This window comes from Chelmon rostratus, chromosome 11 (genome assembly GCF_017976325.1).
Source record: "Chelmon rostratus isolate fCheRos1 chromosome 11, fCheRos1.pri, whole genome shotgun sequence".
NCBI classification, from domain to species: domain Eukaryota; kingdom Metazoa; phylum Chordata; class Actinopteri; order Chaetodontiformes; family Chaetodontidae; genus Chelmon; species Chelmon rostratus.
The window spans coordinates 14964873-14986551 of record NC_055668.1 but is presented as its reverse complement, the minus strand read 5'-3'; the positions used below and the strand labels follow the sequence as shown (position 1 = coordinate 14986551).

At 44.3% G+C, this 21679-nt stretch overlaps 1 protein-coding gene across 2 annotated transcripts in view; it reads right to left on the bottom strand.

Annotated features, from left to right (window-relative positions):
* Nucleotides 1-19354, bottom strand: part of kcnma1a (potassium large conductance calcium-activated channel, subfamily M, alpha member 1a) — a 129636-nt gene extending 110282 nt beyond the window's left edge. The window contains exon 1 of one of the 2 annotated variants that reach the window (XM_041947962.1): nt 19064-19354. In XM_041947962.1, coding sequence (XP_041803896.1) covers nt 19064-19354 — 291 coding nt within the window. The remainder of the gene's footprint in view (nt 1-19063) is intronic. The other variant, XM_041947963.1, reaches the window with a different exon arrangement.
* Nucleotides 19355-21679: the final 2325 nt, after the last annotated feature.

Here is a 21679-nt window from a genome sequence, read left to right as displayed (position 1 = left end):
AAATGAAACAGTCTGACATTTAAAGACTTCCAACACTGCATGAGTCCATGCATAACACCTTTTTGCTGCCATTCTCACCCTTTATAATTACTTTTTCTCTGCTGTTTGAGCAACAGCAAATGAACATAATAAAACTGCCTTCATTTTTTAAAAGATGTGGAGATAAAAGAAAATGCAAACATCACGTCCGCATGATTCTGATTGTGCGAACACTTGCACAAAGACATTAAAATACACACAGAGTTACGTGCATGTGTGCCATAAATTAAAAATGCTAATAAACTAGTTCACTAATTGCACAGTACATATTCAAAGTTCCAGCTAAAAGCTCATTTCTTATTTCTCTAAATAAGTGACAGGCACAATAGTTAATTGGCTTTAGTAGACCATTACACTGGTTTCAGATACTGTTTTAATATTGTTTCTAAAGTTGAACCATAGTTTGTGTCAATTTGAACCACCAGGGTTTCTGAAACTAACACAAATATTCTTGGAAGCTGATCAGCAGCTGAAAATGAAGAGCAATTTTGCCATTCAAGAAATTAGCGGGGAAGCACGGCAGCACAAAGCAGCCTAGCAGTTGGCTTCGCAGTACTACAAGGGCAAAATCTGTGCCAAAAGTGAGACAAAAAGCTGGACGCTGATCTAAGCACAGGGAAACCGAATACAGGAACACAGGGAGGACGGATTGTGTGAAAAATAAATTCGGCTAATGACATATTTTCACGTGCAGATACACAGTCACAGTTGTGAGAATACATTTCTAGATACACATTTTCAACACAATCCTTTTTTAATGTAACTGGAAAATGTCAAGGTGACATGTTTCTAATCTTTTATTTCCATATTAAAGGTGCAGCGGCAGGCAAAGGAAGGGCGTTCTAATAATGCAGGTGGCAAAATACCAAAATACCATCACGTTATTTTTAGCTCGGTGGAGGGTGAAAAATAGTCCAAGTGCAACCTTGGTACACACTCAATCCTCGCGGCCCGGGCTTTACAAGACATATATTCTCCTGCATTGGTCTAATGTCACCAACAGCAGCCAAGTCTCAAGGAAACCTCAATGACAAGGACAGAGCTGTGCGAGGGTTACTTAAGAATGCCACAATTCGCATGGAGCTTTTATGCGATCGCACTTGAGCGTGCGGCCGATGCGTGTTGCACCTCTTGAGCCAATAAAGACCCATCACATGCTTTACATGCTGTATCATTCACGCTTCGGGGTCTTTTCATGACGCCACAGTGCTGATCTCTTAAACTTGCTGTCAGTCAAAATTGAGGTTTGCGCAAAGCATGACCTGTTTGGAAAATCTCCTGCAGGGCACAAGCAAGCAATATTGTGCACACTGTCCACTAGATATATAACAACTGTGGTTTCCAGCCGCATTTCATCAAACCCATTACTGCAGACTTTTGTTTCTAATAGCACGCTTTAGTAAATAGTGAGGTTGCGTCCGCCGATCGATTTAGCAGAGCGTAGCTAAACACTCCAAGAAAAATAGCGTAACAGGAGACACTCTCTCAACCGACTTGCTGATGGAAAATATCCAAGGGATCTCTATAATGGACCCAACTGACAGCACTCTAATTCAATCACGTGTGTTGCAGTTGCAACTAAGCTGCCTCCAAATGCCCCCGTCTATTTTAAACCCGGTTCAACAATGACAGACTGAGAAGACTCCAGTATGCCTGAAAAAACATTACGCAAAAGGAGAGAAACCAAACACCCCCGGCTCTCTCTGTCTAGCATGCGTGGATGTGTATTTGTGTGTGCGTGTATGTGCAGGCTACGTGCCTCTCCAGAGCCTCAGCGCGCCATAAAGACACAGTTTGTGCCGCTCAGCCTATAGCAGAGACAATATCAGAAGGAGCAATGGGCTCACCAGAACGTGATGCTATACAGAGAGTGTTCATATAATATAGTTAAAGCAGATGTGGTTCATTACAGAGCATGCAGAATACACTGTATATCAAAAACAGCAAAGCTACAAGTGACTATTTATTTTTTTATTTTTACTCAATTCAATCACCTCAGGGGCAGAAATATCTCACTATATAATATTATCTTTCCCCACCACTGAACATGAAGTAGTAACACTGAGGTTATTTCATTCCCTTCTTAATCAGAACGCGCTGGTGCCCTACAGCTGTTGTTTACTATTAAAGCAGGATTAGGGCCAAGTTTTGCCGGGTAGTTCCAGGAGAGGCAGCGCGGCTCGTACTTCTGTTCCCAGAATTCCCGGGACTTTGAGATAATTTCCTGCAAGCAAGTGGGGACAAAGGCCCTCAGCTCCTCGTCTGCTCTCTAGCCACGAGACTAGAAAGACCATTGACAAGAAAGATTACTTCCCACAGCCTGTATCATTGCCCCGTTGCGACAAAATTATTGTTTAGCGAGCAGGCTTGGAAACACGCAGGAGTAAATATTGCTGTAAATATGTAATGTGCTGTATATTGTGAAAAACAGCTTGAGGGATTTTTCGTTATTGATTTATGAATATCAGGGTAAAGAGTGCCACCCACCCCAGGCTAATTCTCGGTCCCATCAATAATGCAGCTGCAGTATCCGTGTCCACACACAACAAATGAACAACACACTGGCGTCTCCATTATTCATGAGGGATTCCACCTGTAGCACCTCAGCTGTATTATATATGTCCCATAGGATGATTTCCAGCAGCTCTGTGCAAGCCATGAAATACAATATTTGTGGAGGGTACATTGATGTTATGATGTTCTACCAATGGAGCTAACACACATTAGCGCTGTAGTACAGATAAGACATTTCCCCAATATAATTGGGAGGAGAAAATCATCACAGTCCATAACTAATCGGAAATGTCTGTGTAGAGACTTAATAATTACCATTCATGCAGCATAATGACGCACATAAATATATCATTATGTAATTAGCACAAGAAGCGACTGTAAGAGTATTTCAACAGAATGAAAAAGAGTTGATAAAGGATGTAATTTTCAGCCCTTTTCTGGCTTAACGATATCTGGTACAAACAAGAGCGGAGTCACCTTTAAAACCAGAGGGAGCTCCCAGCTGTTGTGCCTTGTTTTGTTTTTGCAGAGCAGAGAGGAGGACAGAAAGCATCTCCACCCGGGCAGTAATTGTAATGGCAAAACAGAAAATAAAATGCAATTTGCCCTCCAAACGCCGTTCCGAGCACCAAAGCCTTTGGCTGGAGACATTTAATTGCCTTGTTTTCTCCTTCGCTTTCAAATCCCAGAGGGCTAACAGTATTTACGGGCTGCAGATGAGCATGTGGGGGTGAATTTGCATATAGATGTCTATGCTACGTGGCATGTAATAACAGTGCTTTGGAAATTTGAACTCGAAACATTTCACACCAAGACTACTTTGATTATTCGACCCCAGGGTGAGCCCTCTAACATGGCAGGGCTATTACGCCCACTGTGTCACAATAAATGACCTCTGCTCCTCTCTGACCTGGCAACCACAAGGTCACGGCTGCTTTACGACAGAAAGAGGGCCACAAGCGAGAGCAGCGACACCACTGATACTGATACTATATATAAGTGGCACATTGTATGCATGTGGGTGAGGCACACAGTCCGCTAGTGGCACTGCGCCATGTAAGCTGAGGCTATCATGACCAGTAAGTTCATATTGTTAAGGAATATACTTATTTAATTTCGGGGCCAGTAACCTCCTGGAATCTCCACTTGTTGCCGGGCAACTGGTCCAGACTAAGAAAAAGTCTGGCACATGACGCTTTATTAAATGGCCGTTTGTGATTTTTACACTTCGTCGTTGTACAGTGCAGATTAAACAACTGAGATAAGGCTTCATTAGTGGGTTAGAGGGTTAATTACAAGCTTTGGAGGTGCTGGTAGGCTGATTTTGTTACCTTTGGACAGAGCCAGACTTGCTGTCCCTGTCTGTGGTCGTTAGCCAGCTGCTGGTGGTATATTCATATTTACCACACAGATATAAGAGCAGTTTCAATCATCTCTTCTAGCTCTTGGCAAAAATAAAAATAAAAAATAAAAAAATAAGCCTACTAAAATGTCTTTTCTCTTAAACTTTTCTCTTAAAACATTGTTCCAGAGCCCCGGTTTACTTGTTCCCTGTCCTCCCTCGCCTCCATGTATGTGCATTGCAACACAGGGGTTGCACAGAGAAGCAAACCACCACCTGTGTGCCATACACAGCCTAAATGTCAGACTCCTAACGCACACCGTTAGTGAGTGTGTGTGTGTGTGTGTGTGTGTGTGTGTGTGTGTGTGTGTGTGTGTGTGTGTGTGTGCTGGATGTGTGAATAAAGCAGCGGGGCCAAGGCTGGCCCTGAGACAGCAGTAAATCACATTATGCATTGCAATCTCTATATATCACAGCCACTGCCACTCTGCCCACCAGCTTCCCACTGCTCCTGCAAGTCTCCGCTCCGTATCTCACTCCCCGAAAAAGGCTGATGAAAAGTCAAGACATCACAGGATAACGCTGATGAATTCATAATGTTTGCGTTAATTAAATGCTTTTGTATGCAAAACGGCCTTATCGAAAGCAGCTGCAGTGGAACAGAGACGCTCTCTTTCTTTCTGTTATTGGACCAGAGTGTGGAAACGGACGTAATGACTAGACTCTGGAAGGCTGAACAAGGCTAAGAAAGATCCTCTTTATCTATTTATAACAAGGAGATGTATTTCCCGACTTGTGTGTCTTTGTTCTTATCGCCCAGCATGCATTTTTAAATCGCATAAACCCTGTATTTCTCACACCCACACGCGCGCCTCGCCAAGAACGGGTTGCTTTGATCGACAGGGAGCGTGGCAGTGATGGTCAGAGGCTGCGTGTCAGAGTAATTACAGAGCAGCCATGTTAGCAGGCCAGGTCTAGTCCCCGCAGGAAGAGGAAACAGCAGCAGTGCAGCCTGCATAGGTAGGGTTTCACCTCAAAAGACACCCCACCTTTGTTCTGCTCCCCGGGCCGTCATGCGAGAACATGCAGACGGCTAATTTCTCCTGCGACCCTCGTCAACTTTGGCCCTGACCCCCTTTTGAGACAGGTGAAAGGCTCCTTCTCCACTCAGGCTCAAGTCACCGTTTTCCATTTCTGATCCCCTAAGCAGGGGTCAATTTCCTAAAGGGGAAGGGTAAATCACCATGAAATGAAGAGAGAAAGGACAATTAATGTCTTCTCAAAATTATTAAAATCAGACAGCCGAGGACTGCATCTGTTCACTCCCGTCCTGCTGTCCGTCTTTCTCCCCTTCAACCCTTTCTTGTCACGCTCTCTAATTCTGAGTGACTGGTGAAGGCAAGCCTTTTCCAGTGTTTTACGTTTCCACATGTCATCTGTGATATCACTTATGATCTGTCCCTCTGTGTTTATATCCCTGAGGGCAGAGGGGCCAAATGAACAACAAGGGCTTCCCAGCAGAGGCTGGTCTTGCCTGGCAACCAAATTCTCAGACCGTGGCTCCTTTGGGGGAACATTACAGAGAGACCTGAAGGACAATGACAGATGAAGATGCTTTGGGACGGGAGAAAGGGGGAGAGAACGGAGAAAAGAGCGATGGGTGGGCTATGAAAGGGGAAAAGAGAGGTGCAGAGGGAAAACACCAACACACGGAACAAAAACAGGATACTAGGCTAACAAAGGGTGAAATCAAAAGCACAGACCGATAGAGAGACAGAAGGTGAATGCCTGTGGCTTTATGAAAACTTGCCAGCATACTTCTGTTGCTCGTGGTCAGTTGAGGCAACGTGCCCCTTGCCAAGATCAGAACACAGGACAGCAAAACTATTCAGAACAGCCCCCAGCATGTGCCCATCAGGACCGACCATCAAATTCAGACACTCAGTCCAGAGATCAATCATCACACAAATGAGAGAAATGAGGAAAAACACAATTTGTTCAATTTCTAAAAAACACAAAATTATACATGAAAAAGAGGTTTTGTGGTTCATGATTTTATTGCGAAGCAGTCACAGGAAATGTGACATGTTTGTTGTTTGTCACTGAGGTTCAGGATGACAATGATCGATTCGTCCACAAAACAAGCAAATTTTACCCAACTTTTCATCAGCGGATCAGTTGTACACATTGTGGGGAGTCGGTAGAGCACGAAGGAGCAATCACAGTGGTGTTACATAAGGAGCTGGAGGTGACAAGATGCTCATATTCAACTCTTCAGCAAGATAACCAACTCATGGAGTGATGGAAAAGGGCAAAATCAATACAGGCTTAACTTAAAGGATAAGGCTGCCCTGAACTGTCTAAAGTAAATTGCCATTACTCAGACTTTGTAAACCTGAAATCTAAGAAATGCATTCAACTCTCAGATATCTGCTACTGGTGGAAAGCTGAATTTAAACTTCTAGGATTATCCGAAAATCCCAAAAACCCAAAGTCTCTTATTGGCAGTCACGATTTGTAAACAGCAAAGATTTTAGAGAAGGATTTATTAACATCTAAGTGTTCTTCTCACTTCCGTCAAGACATAACAAATGACTGCACTCGAGAGTGTGTTTCTGAGTCTTAATGCCCCTTTAAAGTCTCAATTAAAAGGTCCGTGTGGGACAGCTCTTTCAATCCCAAACTCGCCCACTCCCTCAAGATTTCAGGCCATTACTGCCCGTCCCTGCACATGTGCCAACCCACTCGTGCCCCCGCGACTCTGACCACTCATGTCTGCAAAAATGTTTTCATTCAAAATCTCTCAGCCCCGTCCCACAGGGGGAAAAGGCACATTAGCTCTCATCCCTTTGATGTTTTTAGAGTTACTCAACTGATTCACAAGCCATTTAGAGGACACGGACTGAAAATAAGCTGTCAGGCTTCAGTAGTGACTGTGTACAAAATCAGATAAATGCATGCTTCCCATTTCTACTAATTGCTTATAGGCAATCAACTAAATAATGGTACGGTATTAAGCAAAATATAAGATGATCCTGATTGGATGTTCCTCTGTGTAACGCCAGGTTTTGGAAATTTTCAAACTAAAAGATAAAGTAAGAAAAACAAAGTTATCACCAATAATGATGACAACCACCCAGCTGTTTTGTTGTGCCAATTTGACGTGTCATGGCAAGAAAAGCACAGGTGCAACTAATAACATTAATCATCTGTCCCAGTAAGCCCACAGTGAGCCAGCATGAACAATACCAACGATCTGGAGCAGGTAAATACAAATTGAATGCAGCTATTACTAACGTTGTTGATTGTCCCCATGGGGACAATAAAAGTATATCTTATCTTACACCTGTGCGTTTCCTGATATATTGAAAGTGCTCCCTTTAGTTTCCTAGTTGATTCCTACAGGACTGGCCACATGCCTTACTGTGACAGTGGTTAGGATAGCATCTAGAGCCTGACTGAAAATCTGGTGAGCTAATATTATCAGATGATATTAACTTATTAGAAATATACTGTATTAGCATACATGTTCGCTGATAAGTAATGCCAGACAAACCAAAAATGTGTCCGCAATTAATGAAATCTAATGATGATGATTTTTTTCAAAAATGTGTGTTTATTTTTTGTCTTTACAGCAAATAACGGTCTCATGTCTCAGAACTCTAAAACCTTTCATCTTTTTCCTGCTATTCATTGACGTTGGGGAAAGTTAACCGAGATACCTTGGCCTCACCTCACCTTTGTGTAGCTTGTCCAAGTGTGTTTTACAGAAGGGACTAAAGGCTTTCACTCTGTTCTTCAGGCACGTGTTCACACGGGATGGAAAGATTTTTCTCTGATTTCTGTTTTGTTGGGCTCATATGCTTTCATTTCATTTCATTTCACTATATGCTTTGGTTGCTTGATTTCTGCAAGCGAAACTTTCTAGTGACACAATCTCCGTGACATTTACTGAGTGCATCCATGCTCCCCAAGGGAATGAACCCTGTCGACTCTGAACATGAGCATCCCCCCAAGTGGAAACCCTTAGGCCAAAATATAAATTTTGCACATAATCTAATAAGACGTTTGCCATGAAATTTGCTGAGTAAAAACTTTACATTTGTAGCCCCACTGCTGGCAAGCATCTAAGAATATCACAATCGGCAGTGTGTTTGTTACGTCCAGCACTTGTTCTTGCAGGACTTGTTCTAGGACTTTTGACTTCCTGTCTGTCTATATATATATATATATATATATATATATATATATATATATACACATATATATACACATATATATATGTTATAGCATAAATTTTAGCACTGTATAATTATATTACGCTCCCGTACACTAGGTTTCAAGACAAATACAAAGCAGAATGTTGTGTTGTTTCAAGGCCTGACAATATGCATAGTGTGCGTGCAGGAACGTGCCTTGCACCCTCTGCCTTTCCACCAGATGCTGCACTCCTGACCGCCGTCTGTGCAAGACTCACTGAGTAAAAAGACATTCAGATAGTCCAGCCAGGCACCACCACTTCTCCACTGCTGCTATATTAGCAGCCTGCTCACACCCCTGCTTAGTTTCAATGCGACCAATTAAACCCTGCTTTCGAGACATGATGCCTCCGACTCATTGTTCATTCTCTGAGCATTAGTAAAAGAGCCGGGAGCTGCTCTGTGAAATGAGATTGGTCTGAGTTGTGTCGAGTCAAATATTTCATCAAAGGCTACAGAATGACTAATGTCCAAAACATAAAGAAGTAACTGGTGCATGCAAATGGATGACTTTTTCCTTCCCATTCATTTGATGTAATACGATTTGAATGTAATGTTCTAGGCTGCTTAAAACAAAGATATGAAAACGTCTAACAACCGTTTTTTAAGCACTCAACAGCATCGACATAGCCACACATTCAGTACATGTACAAGCCTCACTCAGGCTCCCTTCCTGAGCTCTCCATGGTGCTGAAAATCTTCACTTGTGCAGAATAGCTGAAGCCTAGGACCATTATGTTGAATGCATCCTGCCAAAACGCAGAGATGGAGCACAACTGCTGCGTGTCACTGTGGCCAATGGATTCCATGTCTCAGATGAGCGCCATACACAGCATTACGTTGTCTGAATATTAGAACTAATCCCTGCTGCTGCCCTGCTCAACATCATAATTAAACCGCACGCTTGAACACAGACCACAAACTATCCAGAAGCATCCAGGGTGTGAATGCTGATTGACAACAGTGAGGAAAACAACACAGTGAGGAGTAATGACCATCGGTGCTGAACCAATATTACAAATTACTTTCTTATCATGCACACATACACCTGCCCGCCATTCAAAATCAATTGTGTTCTCAGATTTGACACGTTTTTCAGCCGAGTGAAACACTTGTACACAGACTGATCCGCGACACTATGGCTGAAAAGGAAAGGCAGGAATGTGTTAACAGGCAACATGCGCACTTCCAAGCATTATGCAAGTCCATCTGACAAGACAGGACCAAAGAATGAGACATCTTGCACTGAAGCCATAGCGAGCGGCTTCATTACAGACGCCTACTACAGATGCATGATGCATTGGTTCAGCCCCCAAGTTTCTACCCATAATGGATAGACTTAGTCAGCACAAGTTAATACTGACTGAAATTACAATCAGAGCAATTAGTTCATGCAAATACACATAATTTATATCTGTGAGAGTGTGCAAATGGGCATGTGTGCAGTAAAGTGTATTAATTTACATTTACTCAAAGCACATCATCAGTGGAGGAGATGTGACTTACATTTGTATCTACATTGCTTGCTATTAATGTACACATTCATCAATGATGATCAACATGGCTTCCACTCACTTCTCAGTACAAATTAAAAATACTGTACCTACTATCCAAACGGTCCCCAGGACAGGCACAGGCCAACTTAATAGTCAGACAGCTACAGACCAATTAAAGCGCTACCTAATCTCAATGGCATAGGCTGTCAGGGAGCAGCAAGGCAGCTCTGCATTATCATCCATCTTTAATGAGGCATCCAGCAATGAACCCGTGCACTCTGTGCATCATCTGGACATGATGCCGACACGCGCTGTCATTTAGGGCTCAACACTAGGCGCATCTCTTACAAGCCGATGCCACTCTGACACCGGTCCCGCTTGCCTCGCTTGGTTCATGTCTAGATACATTTCACAGCTTTCAGAGGCGGGCAGCAGCAGACGGAACCTGAGTGAGACAGCACCTTCTGGGATTTTGTCTTTTGCGAGCATCAAACAAGGCCCTAATTGACAGCCGGGCTATTCATTCTGCGCAGCCGCTCCGGAAAATGTCAGGAGAAGTCAAGAGGTAGGATCACCGTGTAGCAGGCCCACTCACTTTGGCCGAACAGGGTTCAGCTCGTAGGCTGCCCTTCGCTGTCAGTCGGACTTGCATGTGCCCATTAAAAATACTCCTTTTTATTAGTGTCTAGTGTTCACTTCACTAATAGACACTGACTGGGCTGCTGCCAAATGGGGTGCAACCATAGCATTGTAGCATGGTGGCTATGAAAGCACATTGCTGGCATGCAGAGAGAAACCTGAGCCTGCTGTTAGCCTGCTAGCAGAATGACAATTAGCATATTAGCCTGGCCCCCTTGGAGGTTAATTGAGACAGGTTGCTGAGGGCAGTGGCTGTGGTGGTGGTGATGTGTAATCCTAACACTCTCCTGTCCTTCTTGGTATGTGCTTGTGTGTTCACCCACAGGGTCGGCCACGCTGAGCCATGTATGTTGCTAAGAGAGAGAGCTGATCTCTAAATAGGAAGCAGAAACTCCGCCTGCTGAGATCTTTGAAGGTCACTGCCGTGTCCTCTGCACACATCTCTCCCTCTCACCATCCCTCTCTCTCTCCGAGCATCAGTGCACACAGCTCAAAGCACCAATTATAACGTCAACCATGTTTTGACGTCCACATATCAGTGCTCCGCTGGCTTCCCTGATTTCTGAGGGTGGGCGGTGGGCTAAGGGGAGTGCAGCGAAGATGAGGGGGAGAGCAGGAGATGGCTGGCTCTGCCTGATAATCAGCACCAGAAAAGACTAGACCCAAGGCTGTGTACGTGCTGGCCTGTCTGGTTGCTGCGAGCCCATGCAATGGCACAGAATGGGCCATTTCTAGTATTCTGACACTGCTGCATGACAAACCTAAAATAGGAATATGACTGTACTGCTTGATGTGAACAGAGTCTAGAGTCTCAGCAGTATAAGACTATAAACAAGTGTTGCATGTGCACGAAAGCAAGTCTGAACAATTCGATCAGACGTCAGTGCTTCTCACATCTGTCTCTCTGTCACACATGCTAAATTCATATTGCCATCATACAGCTTAAATACCTGTTAAAACATACAAAACCAAATTTGATTTCTATGGACTGGCTATAGAGCGAGCATCCAGCCCACACACGTACACACACACACATGCATACATGCACACACACATCCACCCTCTGATGTTAAGCAGTTTAAGGACAACAACAGCTGAGGAAGAAAGCTGGTAGACTAGAAACCATAAGCCATGATCCCGCTGGCTAGCCAGGCGCTAGCAAGCTATCTCCCTCCTGCAGGCCTCCCATGCCAGCTTAGCCTAGCCGGTCTCAACCAGCAGATCTGTATGCAAATGGTTTTCCACTGCCAGTGTGACCAGGCAAGGATCAGGTGGCTTAGACCCTTTCACACATTTCCAGTGATGGGAATGCCAGTCTAGCACTCGTCCCCCATGTGGAGCCAGGTATACCCTTCCCCTCTAACCTTTAACCTCTGAATAGCTCCTGGGGCGTGGAAGTCCTTTTAATAGTCTGGTGACTGGCCAAAGAAGACATAACAGCATGACAGCAGGGGAGCACAGCTTGGGTACAGGGGGGTTGACCTCTGCGTATGCCTCATGATATACATAGTCTGGCCTCATATATGGCCTCTCCTTGTCCGTGGATTACCATACATCAGAGTGGCACACTACAGTTGTCCCTAGATGGCCATCAAATCAGGCCCAGAGAAATCAGGATTAGGGCCTAGAAAAGGGAGGATCTCCACTGAAGAATAACTCATGAGTCACACATTCCACATTAGAGGGTGTAGGAGTATGAGAAAAGAAAGTCAATCAGTGATGCTGGGCACAGCATGTTTGTAAAAGCTTACATTATATCAGCTGTGTGTTGCTACAGTATGATGTCTATTTTTCCATCTGTTTAAAATCTAAAAGCAGATCAAGATAAAGAGCAATGATTCCGACATATACTCACACACATACATGTAATAATCCCAGCTGACAAAGGTGTCTTTCTTTCACACCTTAAAATTGATTAATCATTTAAGCAAGTAACGAAAAATGCTGCTTTCCTCTGTTTTATGTCATTGTAAATTGAATATCTTTGGTAAAGTTTGGACTGTTCCTTGGAGAACACAAGCAATCTGCAGAAATCACTGTGTGCTCTGGGAATTATTCAACAATTTTCTGACATTTTCTAGACTAAATAAATCATTCAATCAGCCAACAGATAGAGGATAATGAAAATCATTAGTTGCAGCCCTGTTCCTGAGGGGAGGGGCTGGGGACTGGCATGCGTGCTGCGCTGGAAACTGGTCACGCTTTGCCCTGGGACAGCTGTGAGGCATGCTCACTCCCAGCAAGTGTCAACAACACATGACAAAACACATGCAAGTCAACCACTGGCCACAAGAACATAGTAGTCCGCCCACACACACATTCCTGAGATGACATTAAAAAACTGAGGAGGTGTACAAAAAAACGCAGCCGCATGTGCGCTGCAAGTCTCCATCGAGCGATTTGTGCGATCCAGTGGTACTCATGCGCCCGTTTCATCAAGTCTTTGCTCTGCACATTTCATTTCTTCAATTAGCTCCGGATTTCAATAAGCTGGTGGGCGAGCCGGGCCAAGTTAGGTTGAGGTTAGTGAGAGCGACAGCTGATGTCAGGGTGTGTGCTCTATGCTGCTCTGGCGAAATGCAGCTGGTCCGTTGCCAAGCACAAAGGAACACACAGGCTCACAACAGCCCCTCTCTGCAGGCATCCATTCCACTTAAAAGGTGAGTGCACTGAGGAGTGTCCCAGTGTACCTCGGTCACAGATTTGGATTTTCCTTGACACATAGCGGGACACAAATGTAGACACATGCGAGCACTGAGGTGGGTTTCAAACACGGGTTTGATTAATTGCTCTGCAGCGAAAGCCAAGCTGTTGGGCTTAAAAATCAATAACAATCTTCAATTATGGAAATGCATTGTGATGATTTAAAATTCACCAGGGCTGCCACATCTCATTAGATGGCTGATCACAAGATGGATTTCCCTTTGCAGTTTCAAAAACAGATTGAAAGAAAACAGATGTACCTTCAGAGTTAGGGGTGCTAACGCATTTGCTCTATCGTGAACCCTCCAACTGCAGACGGATAAGGGTCAAAGAAAATGGAGCCAAGGCACCAGATGTGTCCTCACCCCACCTCTTTACCACTCACATCAGAGGAGCAGAGTCTGGCCTTCAGAGAGGAGAACCAACACGCAGCACATCAAACTCTCATTAGATAAGATGAAACTTTAATGATCCCATGATTGCCATGGGGACGCTGGGCTGGTGCGGCAGCGAGCAGACACGAGAAACAACGCAAGCTAAGTACAAATTATCTAGGATAAAAGGGGAGGATAGCAGTTTCAATATTAAAAGTGCTTCAACAGAAATGCAGGAGACAAAATGCTAAATGGTATGCAGAAGAGGAAGCATCAGATAGCGAGACAAAAGACAAAATATGTGCAAGATATGTACAATATTCAGACCCAAAACCAAAGTGAGAATCAAGGGCAACACTGAGCGAAATTTGCACTCAGAGAAAGATGTGTAAAAGTTGTGTAGTTTCCCAGCATGTACAAATGCAGGGAAATGTCTCGGTGTGCACAAAAACTGCTCGTCCTCTCACAAATTAAAAAAGTGCAAATATGAAATATTCAGATCAGCTCTAAGTGTGTGAGCTAACGTCTTAGCGTCTCTGTCAGAGAAAACATTTGTGGTATGTGCACTGATTGACATGCAGAGAACATAGAGGTGTCAGTCCGAAACAGGACTGATGCAACAAAACATCATCTAGATTAGAGACAAAGGAAATGTCAAGAGTAGATTGCACCGGTGGAGCAGGCACACTGCTCCATCACCTCTCTTCTTGTTCAGCTGTATGGACAGATACAGTTGTACAATCCTGAAGGCTGTTGGCTCTAAAAAGCACATAAAACACTCCATGTTGCACCCCAGGGGGATGAGGGGGAGGCTGCTGTACTGAGGTGAGGTGGGAGGTGTATTTTGTATATATCTCACCAAAACACAGTGATGCAATGTGTAGCTTGGTGCTTGGATTGAAATACATGACAGTCCACTGTGACTTGGCTTGTACAGCGCCTCTGTATTGACAGTTCAGGCCAGTTTGCAGCTGATGTGCAACCACCTCAGCGAACCTTCTCGCTGCTGACTGCTTTATGACAGGTGTCAGAGGCTTATTGCTCCACATCTTACTGATGCAGAGCTGCAGACTGTTCTCTTTTACAAGGTGAGGCTGTCTTCTGAACACCTGTACAGGCTCTCGTGTGGAAAGTAATACAAACTCTGGCAGCCATAGCGAAGGTTCTCAGCTACTGGCAACAGTGGAGGTTGAGAGGTGATTTCCATCATAAATGATTTTGTCACTGATAAATCCTATTAACATGAACGTATCAGTTAGGGTAAGTAGTCAGTCACATCAATTTGCACATTAGCTAATAGTGCACAATATAAGTTATTGTTAATAGCTGGCATTAGCTTGCTGCATTCGTTTTTTAGGGTCCCAACTAAGGATTATTTGGAATATTGATTCATTCGCTGATTATTTTCTTGATTAATCATTTAAATTATAAAACATCTAAAAACTGGAGGAAAAAAATCTAAATTGTTCACAGTATACACTGTAAATCCTGCTTTACATCTTCAAATTGCTTTTTTGTCAACCAATGGTCCAAAACAGGAAGCTATTCTATTTACTCTCATATAAGATGCAAAAAAGTTAATCCTCCTAATGAAGAAGTTTTATCCAGAGCATGGTTAAATTATTTTGGCTTGAAAAATGACTTGAATCATTATCAAAACAATAGCCTGTTAATTTTCTATGGATGGATGGATGGATGGATGGATGGATAGATAGATAGATAGATAGATAGATAGATAGATAGATAGATAGATAGATAGATAGATATACTTTATTTATCCCAAGCTGGGAAATTGCAGGATAGGTTAATTGATTAATCAACTATTTGATATATGACTTCTAAGCGCTTGTCCATAGGGCCTTGGACTGTGCTGCTAAAGAGAAAAACAGACATTTCTTATGACACAAAGACCTAAAATTCCACTTTTTCATTCTTTTAACTTTTAGAAAACAAATGACACAACAACAAACTAGGTGTAGGATATATGATATGTATATGAATTAAAATGTCTTATCCAGATCAGACTTATGTTATTTTCATACATCAGTGCATGCATTTTCTTTCTCTGACTGGCTCACTCATATCGTTGTCCTGTAGTATGCTGACTTAAAGATACTGTTGGTTGATTGGTTGGTTGGTTGAACTTCTGGTTTCGATTTCACTGATTGTTGTTACTATACAAACATTTATTGAAAAATACAAAATGAATTAGTTCAATTTGATAAGAGATTCACGATGACAGTAGTTTGAATTATTCAATATAATAATTACTTATCTGGATTTATTCCCCAGACCTACAACAGATCATGTGAGGTGCCAAATTTTCACATTTTCTCCAGAGGACAATGGCGCCATTCATGTTTGAATAGAGATTGGTGCCATAAAACCTCTATACTCCTCTTCCCCACGTTTCCCAAATAACAGAGGCGTCATATAAGAACTCCTGGAGGTGGCATGACGCAGAGTGGATAACTAGACTATTAGATAACCATACAGGAGTGAAGCAGCAAAGCACAGAAAATAGCACAAAAAACTCTACAAATTCAGCAAGACGATAAGACCATAGAGTAGAGCAGGCTTATATGCTAACAAGCCTCACAACATGGCAGTGGTTTCCTCCACTTCAGCATCGCTGAGTAGCTGTGCTTATATTTCTGTCAGTCATGCATATGCATTAGCATAGTCTTGAGTGAGTCTTTCCCTTAGCAGGAAACTCCTCGTTTCGAACGTGTGAAGTCTGGAGCTGCACTGTGAAATAATGAAGCTCGGCTCCGGGCAGCCTGAGAGCTGCTGCTTGCAGGGGGACTTAGGGCAAATCGAATTACAACTGTGGTTGATACGTGGTTTAAAAATGGCCCGAAACACCCAGCAGATGAATGATGCCATAAATATTGCCATTAGTAGAACACTGTTAGAAAAATCAATATGGGTTTGTTTTTTTTTATTTTACGTTGCTTCTTTTAGTCCACCCGGGAGACAGCACCAGAGCAATAAAACGTTGTTTCGTTGTCTCCAGCACAATTGTGGGGTCTTGTTTCAGAAAGATAGAAGCAAAAAGGCGATTATAGCTGGTACCTAGGACCCACTGGCTCAGTAGTCATAAGAACAGAACAGGTCAACGTCAGGCATCATCAGGTATTCGAACATGCCTGAAATGAAAGACACAAAAAGTTGCACAGCCCCTTCTTCCAGCATGATCTCTATGAGATAACCTCTCCATTATAATCCTAACAGGGGAGGGGGGCATTTAAAAGAATTAGGACACAGCTGTGTGTCAATGGCAGAGCGCAGGAGGACGCTATGCAATGCAACACCCTCCTCTCAAACCCTTCGTCACCCTCGCACCCCATGTTTCCACTTCCTCCTGTGTCTCTCTCAGAGTTTCCACCTCTATTTCCTTGCCTCTGATTCCAGGTTCCCAGTACTGCCAGCGAAAGCCTTCCCAGCACCCCCGAAGCCAACCATGCATCCTGTTTCTGACACATGCCGACTTAACCGACCGCACTAGTCAGCTGAACGCAGATCCAGTTTCCCCTTCTTAATACTCCTAACAAGCGTTTTCCCTCCGCAGCCAAGTGTCAAGCCTACCAAAGTCACCTAACGGGATGGCTCTGCCCTCCACACACACAGCAACACAACAACACAGAGGGCGAGCGCCAACAGAGCCGCGCTTCCTTTTCACCGTTTCTCCTCATTTACAAGGGATGAGCTGCAACCAGATACCCACCAGCAGTCACAAGATGGATACCTCATTATATTTGCATGGTTTATTTCCAACGCTTTCCCAGCGAGACGGTGAGAAGTATGAAGGATGACATATGGTTTGGTGCCATTTCTGATACTGGGATTCATGGGCAGAACAACGTGACAGGAGGCTGACAGCCAAGTAATAGCCCAAATAGCTGGGCAGAATTATCTCTCAGTGTAAATCAGAGCTGTTTAGATGGGACAGTGTTTTGCCAGCAAGCTTGATAATAATCTGACTTCCAGAGGCCTGATTGCATTTTAAGTCTAATATAATGTAAATGTCTTTCAATATGACCAATAGCCTGGATGCCTGTATTGAAAAGTTACGAAGCAAGCCTTAACTTGAGATGATTGGCGTAACTTCAGTCATCCTATCCTACATATTTGTCATGGGTTTTTTGTGCATATGCAGCAGGTGAGCATTTGAAATCAGTATCACTCATTATTTAGAATATTTTTCATGTCTACATTGCAAAATTGGAGTTCACTGTTATGCAAAACTCACCAGCTAATTTGCATTTCTTATTTACATTTTTTAGCAGCATTCATTTGGACTGCAGCGTCTTACAAACTTTAACATGATGTGATCATATCATCTTAACATGGTTCTACTGAATATCACACAGAAGCGAGAAGAGAGACACGCAACAACCACCAAGAGAACATGAGAGAAAGATGCGCTAAAACCGAACCAAACGGCCAGTGCTGCATCCTACAGCATTCAGCGTGGCAGAGTAATGAATACTATCTCTGCTGTTGTTGTCAGTTAAGCACGATGACTCCATGCCCTGTATCCCACCTGTCACAATACCAAACAGAAACAGGCAGAAAAAGGCCAAGGCCACCAAAAGGACATGACCAGAGGAGCAGCAGGAGGGACCTGGCTCATCCATTTGAATTGGACACAACCCAAACACATCAAGGACAAAGAAGTTCACCTTCGCTTTCTCTTATTTCCGTCCATCATTGTCACTAGATCTTCTTCTCAGCCCCTCGGCACATCGCACTAACCACTTCCTCAATGCACGCCTTATTATTTGTTTAAAACATCAAAATCCTCTCTCATTCCTAACAGGCTTTGCTAAATAAAACATGCTGGGCTATGTTTTGCACACTCTGAGCAACATTACCTTTTCACTGGCCCTCTTCAGCCAGGGGACCACTTGCACTATACACAAGTGCGTGAGTCATGTATGAAGCAGGCTTTCAAACACATGTGAATCAGCCATGATTCACCCTTAATGCGGGCCACCCCAAGCAAAGTAATGGGCAGTCACCCTTTTTATCCTGTTTCTATATTAGGCCTGCACACAGGTTAGCTCCACCATTCCACAAAGACATTTTATGTGCAGCATAAACATGGTGGAGAATAGAAAGCTGTTTCCAGGGACTTAATATTGCAGAGTTGTTGCACACAATAGGGGGGCGACCTTGATGTCAGTGGGTCTGCATGAGAAGTCTCAGTGGACTTCATTAGGTCTCACTGGTGGAATGTGCTGGATTGTGTGTTTGGTTACGTGGAATTAAGGCCGCCTGAAATGTTAACTTTCAGCCTGCAAGTTAGGAGCTGATGTGGCATGAGGCTGCTCTGATGCATGCTGAAGCAAAAGAAAATGAAAGAATCGCTCTCCTCTCAGCCCACCCAGATCTGTCATGCAACACCCCCCCCTTCATTCAGGAGTGGGAGTTGGTAAACACAGCCAACCGGTGATAACAATCATATTCAAGGGATGCATTCGTTATAAGGGCGCCGCAATTGGCACTTGTTATCTGGTCTGTGATGCAGATGATGCAGATGAGGAGGAAAACCAGCAGATTCATGAAGGCCACTGCAGAACAAGTCGGGCCGGGTGTCACACAGAAAAATACAGAAACATGTATGTGCATGTGTGTGAGGCGTTTGGAGGTTTGACAGCTCCAAAGTGATTGTGGACAGAGCAGCAGCCATACCTTGTTTTTGATGTTGCAATGGCAGCAAACAGTCCACATATATTTGAGGGTCCTCCATAGCAGGATGATGAAGAGACCCCCAAAAAACGTCACCATGGAGGAGGCGAGGAATGCCCACCACATGCGCTGTCCATTATTGTCGCAGGGCACCTCAGACGAGAACGGGATGACAACGTCTTCCATCTTGGATATTAAGATTGAAGAGTCCGGATTTATATTATTATTGATATTGCTTGTCCTCATAGAGCTGTCGCTTCCATGGGGAACGGTGCCATCTGCCTCAGCTAGCATTTAGGAGACTTGGAGAGCGTGTGCCAGCGTCCCCAGCCCCACTCACCAGCCATATTGCTTGGGAAGAAGAAAAAAAAATCCCCCCTCTTCGCTGTAGATTATGTTCACCCACCCGACGGAGTCTCTTTCTGTGTTTTTTAGCAGCCTATGAATTGTTTATTCGCGACAGCGTGAGACACCGCACACGCGAACCTGACCAAAATAGGGGGTCGGTGGCCCTTGGAGAGAGGCATTTAAATCCGCAATAATGACGAATCTACGGCGCTTCTCAGTCTGAGGGCTTTTCTGGCTCTTTCACGCCAAAAGCCATGGTAGGGACGGCGTCGTCTGCAGCCGTCGAGGCTGCCGATGAGAGCCCTGCTTCGGATGGCGGTGAGCACAGCGACGTGGGGGGAAAGCGTTACAGCCTGTTCTCGGCGAGGCGACCTCCCTCTCAGCCGTCTTCCATTCAGGGATCCCGTCGATTAGCAGGCGGAGAATCGATTTCACTTTCTTTAAGCGTCAGTCGAGTGTGAACGGTTTGCAACTAGGCGCAAAAAAATATATGAAGAAAAGAAAAACACACATAGAGATGTAATTTAATCGTACGGTCGGTTAAGGTGTCACCGCAGTGCCGACGACTACATATTCTTGCGGGCGTTTTCGTTGTCAATTCTGCGTAAAAGGACGAGCGCTCGGGTGGATGTCAGTGTCTCCATTCGGTCCCCCGCAGCCCTGGCACGGAGCGGCCAGCTGAGAGCGCCTGTCAGATCCGCTCCAGAGGAGAGCGGGGAGATTTACAGGTAGGAGGGCGGAGCGAAGCGCTAATAATAAAGATGGACAGAGGGCAGTAATACCGCCGCGACGATGTTTATTCCAAGTGCCGCCCGGTCTCCGCTGCTGGGGTGTATAAAAGAGGTAGGCTACAATTGCGTCTTTGCGTCTGTAATGCGCGCCAATGACGCACGTCGCGAAGACGAATGGGCTTTTTGAAAAGCAAGCATATCGATCGGTGATAAATTTGAAGGGCTACAGCTTACTATATAAACATCACAGCAAAGAATGAGTCCCCACAGGGTTGTTGTATTGATACCAGAGGATGTGAAAGTGAGGTTACTTATCATTTGCTGTCAGTCCCTGTAGGATATTGTTGCGCTGAATTTTCATTAAGGATAGTGCCTGCCCCCCCCCCCCCCCCCTTTTCAGCCACTGAGGCTGTGGCTGTTCATCCATGGCGTTCCTGGTTTCATTTTGGAGAAATGAACTTGATTAAAGCCCAACTCCCCCATGCGCGCGCACGCACGCACGCACACGCACAGAGGGAATGTTATGAATGTCCTTCCCGGTCAATTACTATAATATGCTTACACTTTTAGCCCACATATCAGGTCAGAAACAGGTGTGGATTGGTGATGACGGTGAGGCACGACCAGCAGTAGTTTATGGGTGTCCCTTAAGTAGCCAGGCAGACCAAAGGATATGGGGAAACAGCTGGCTTGGGGCCCTGAATAACCACTGACCCCTGAGCGCCAGACCAGGCAGGTGCACACAGCCACCTGTGTCACTAGGCTCCAAACTTCTTGGAGGTGGTTTGCAATAAACCCTCAATAATCTGTCCTCCAAGTCCCTCTGAATGCCTCCAGTAAGTCAAAGGCCCCTATCACGTTTGCACTCTGTGTGATTTAAAGTAGATAATTAACAAATAGTCCATGCCCCATGAAGTGTGCAATTATGACACTTGAGATCAAGCACATATCATTTGAAATGTAAATATGCCTGAGGAAGGACAATGTGTGATATATGTTCTATGATGGTAATTCATCGCCTGGGAAATATTAGTGCTTCTACAGAAATAGCTGCTGTAACAGAATCTTTTAACTTGGGAGGGGGTGGGCAAGCTGTAAAACACTGAAGACAAGGCAATCTATGAATTATAGCATTTCAGAGTTATGAATGTCTATGCAAGCAGTTTGGCTTCACATAAAATAGAGGCAGTGCAAGCCAATGCTGCCATCCACCATTGGTTGGTAAATTGAATGTGAGGCGCAGAATGAGAACAAACTCTGAGGCAGCAGGTTTGAAGTGTTTGTAACATTCTCGCTGATTTTCGCTCCCTAATTTCCTCCACATCATTTACACCAAGTTTGCTTCAGAATGACCCTGCAGATTAAAGTCAGACGGGCAAAGCTGAGGTTAAAACAGGCATCCAGGCACTGCCTGCTCAGACTAACTGTGAGGATGGGCCTTGAGCAGCAGCCCTGAAGATGTCCTCCTGCTGGTAAAATGGTGAACTGTCACATCAAAGGCAATATGATGTGGGCAAAGTGACGCTGCTCTAAAGGAGAG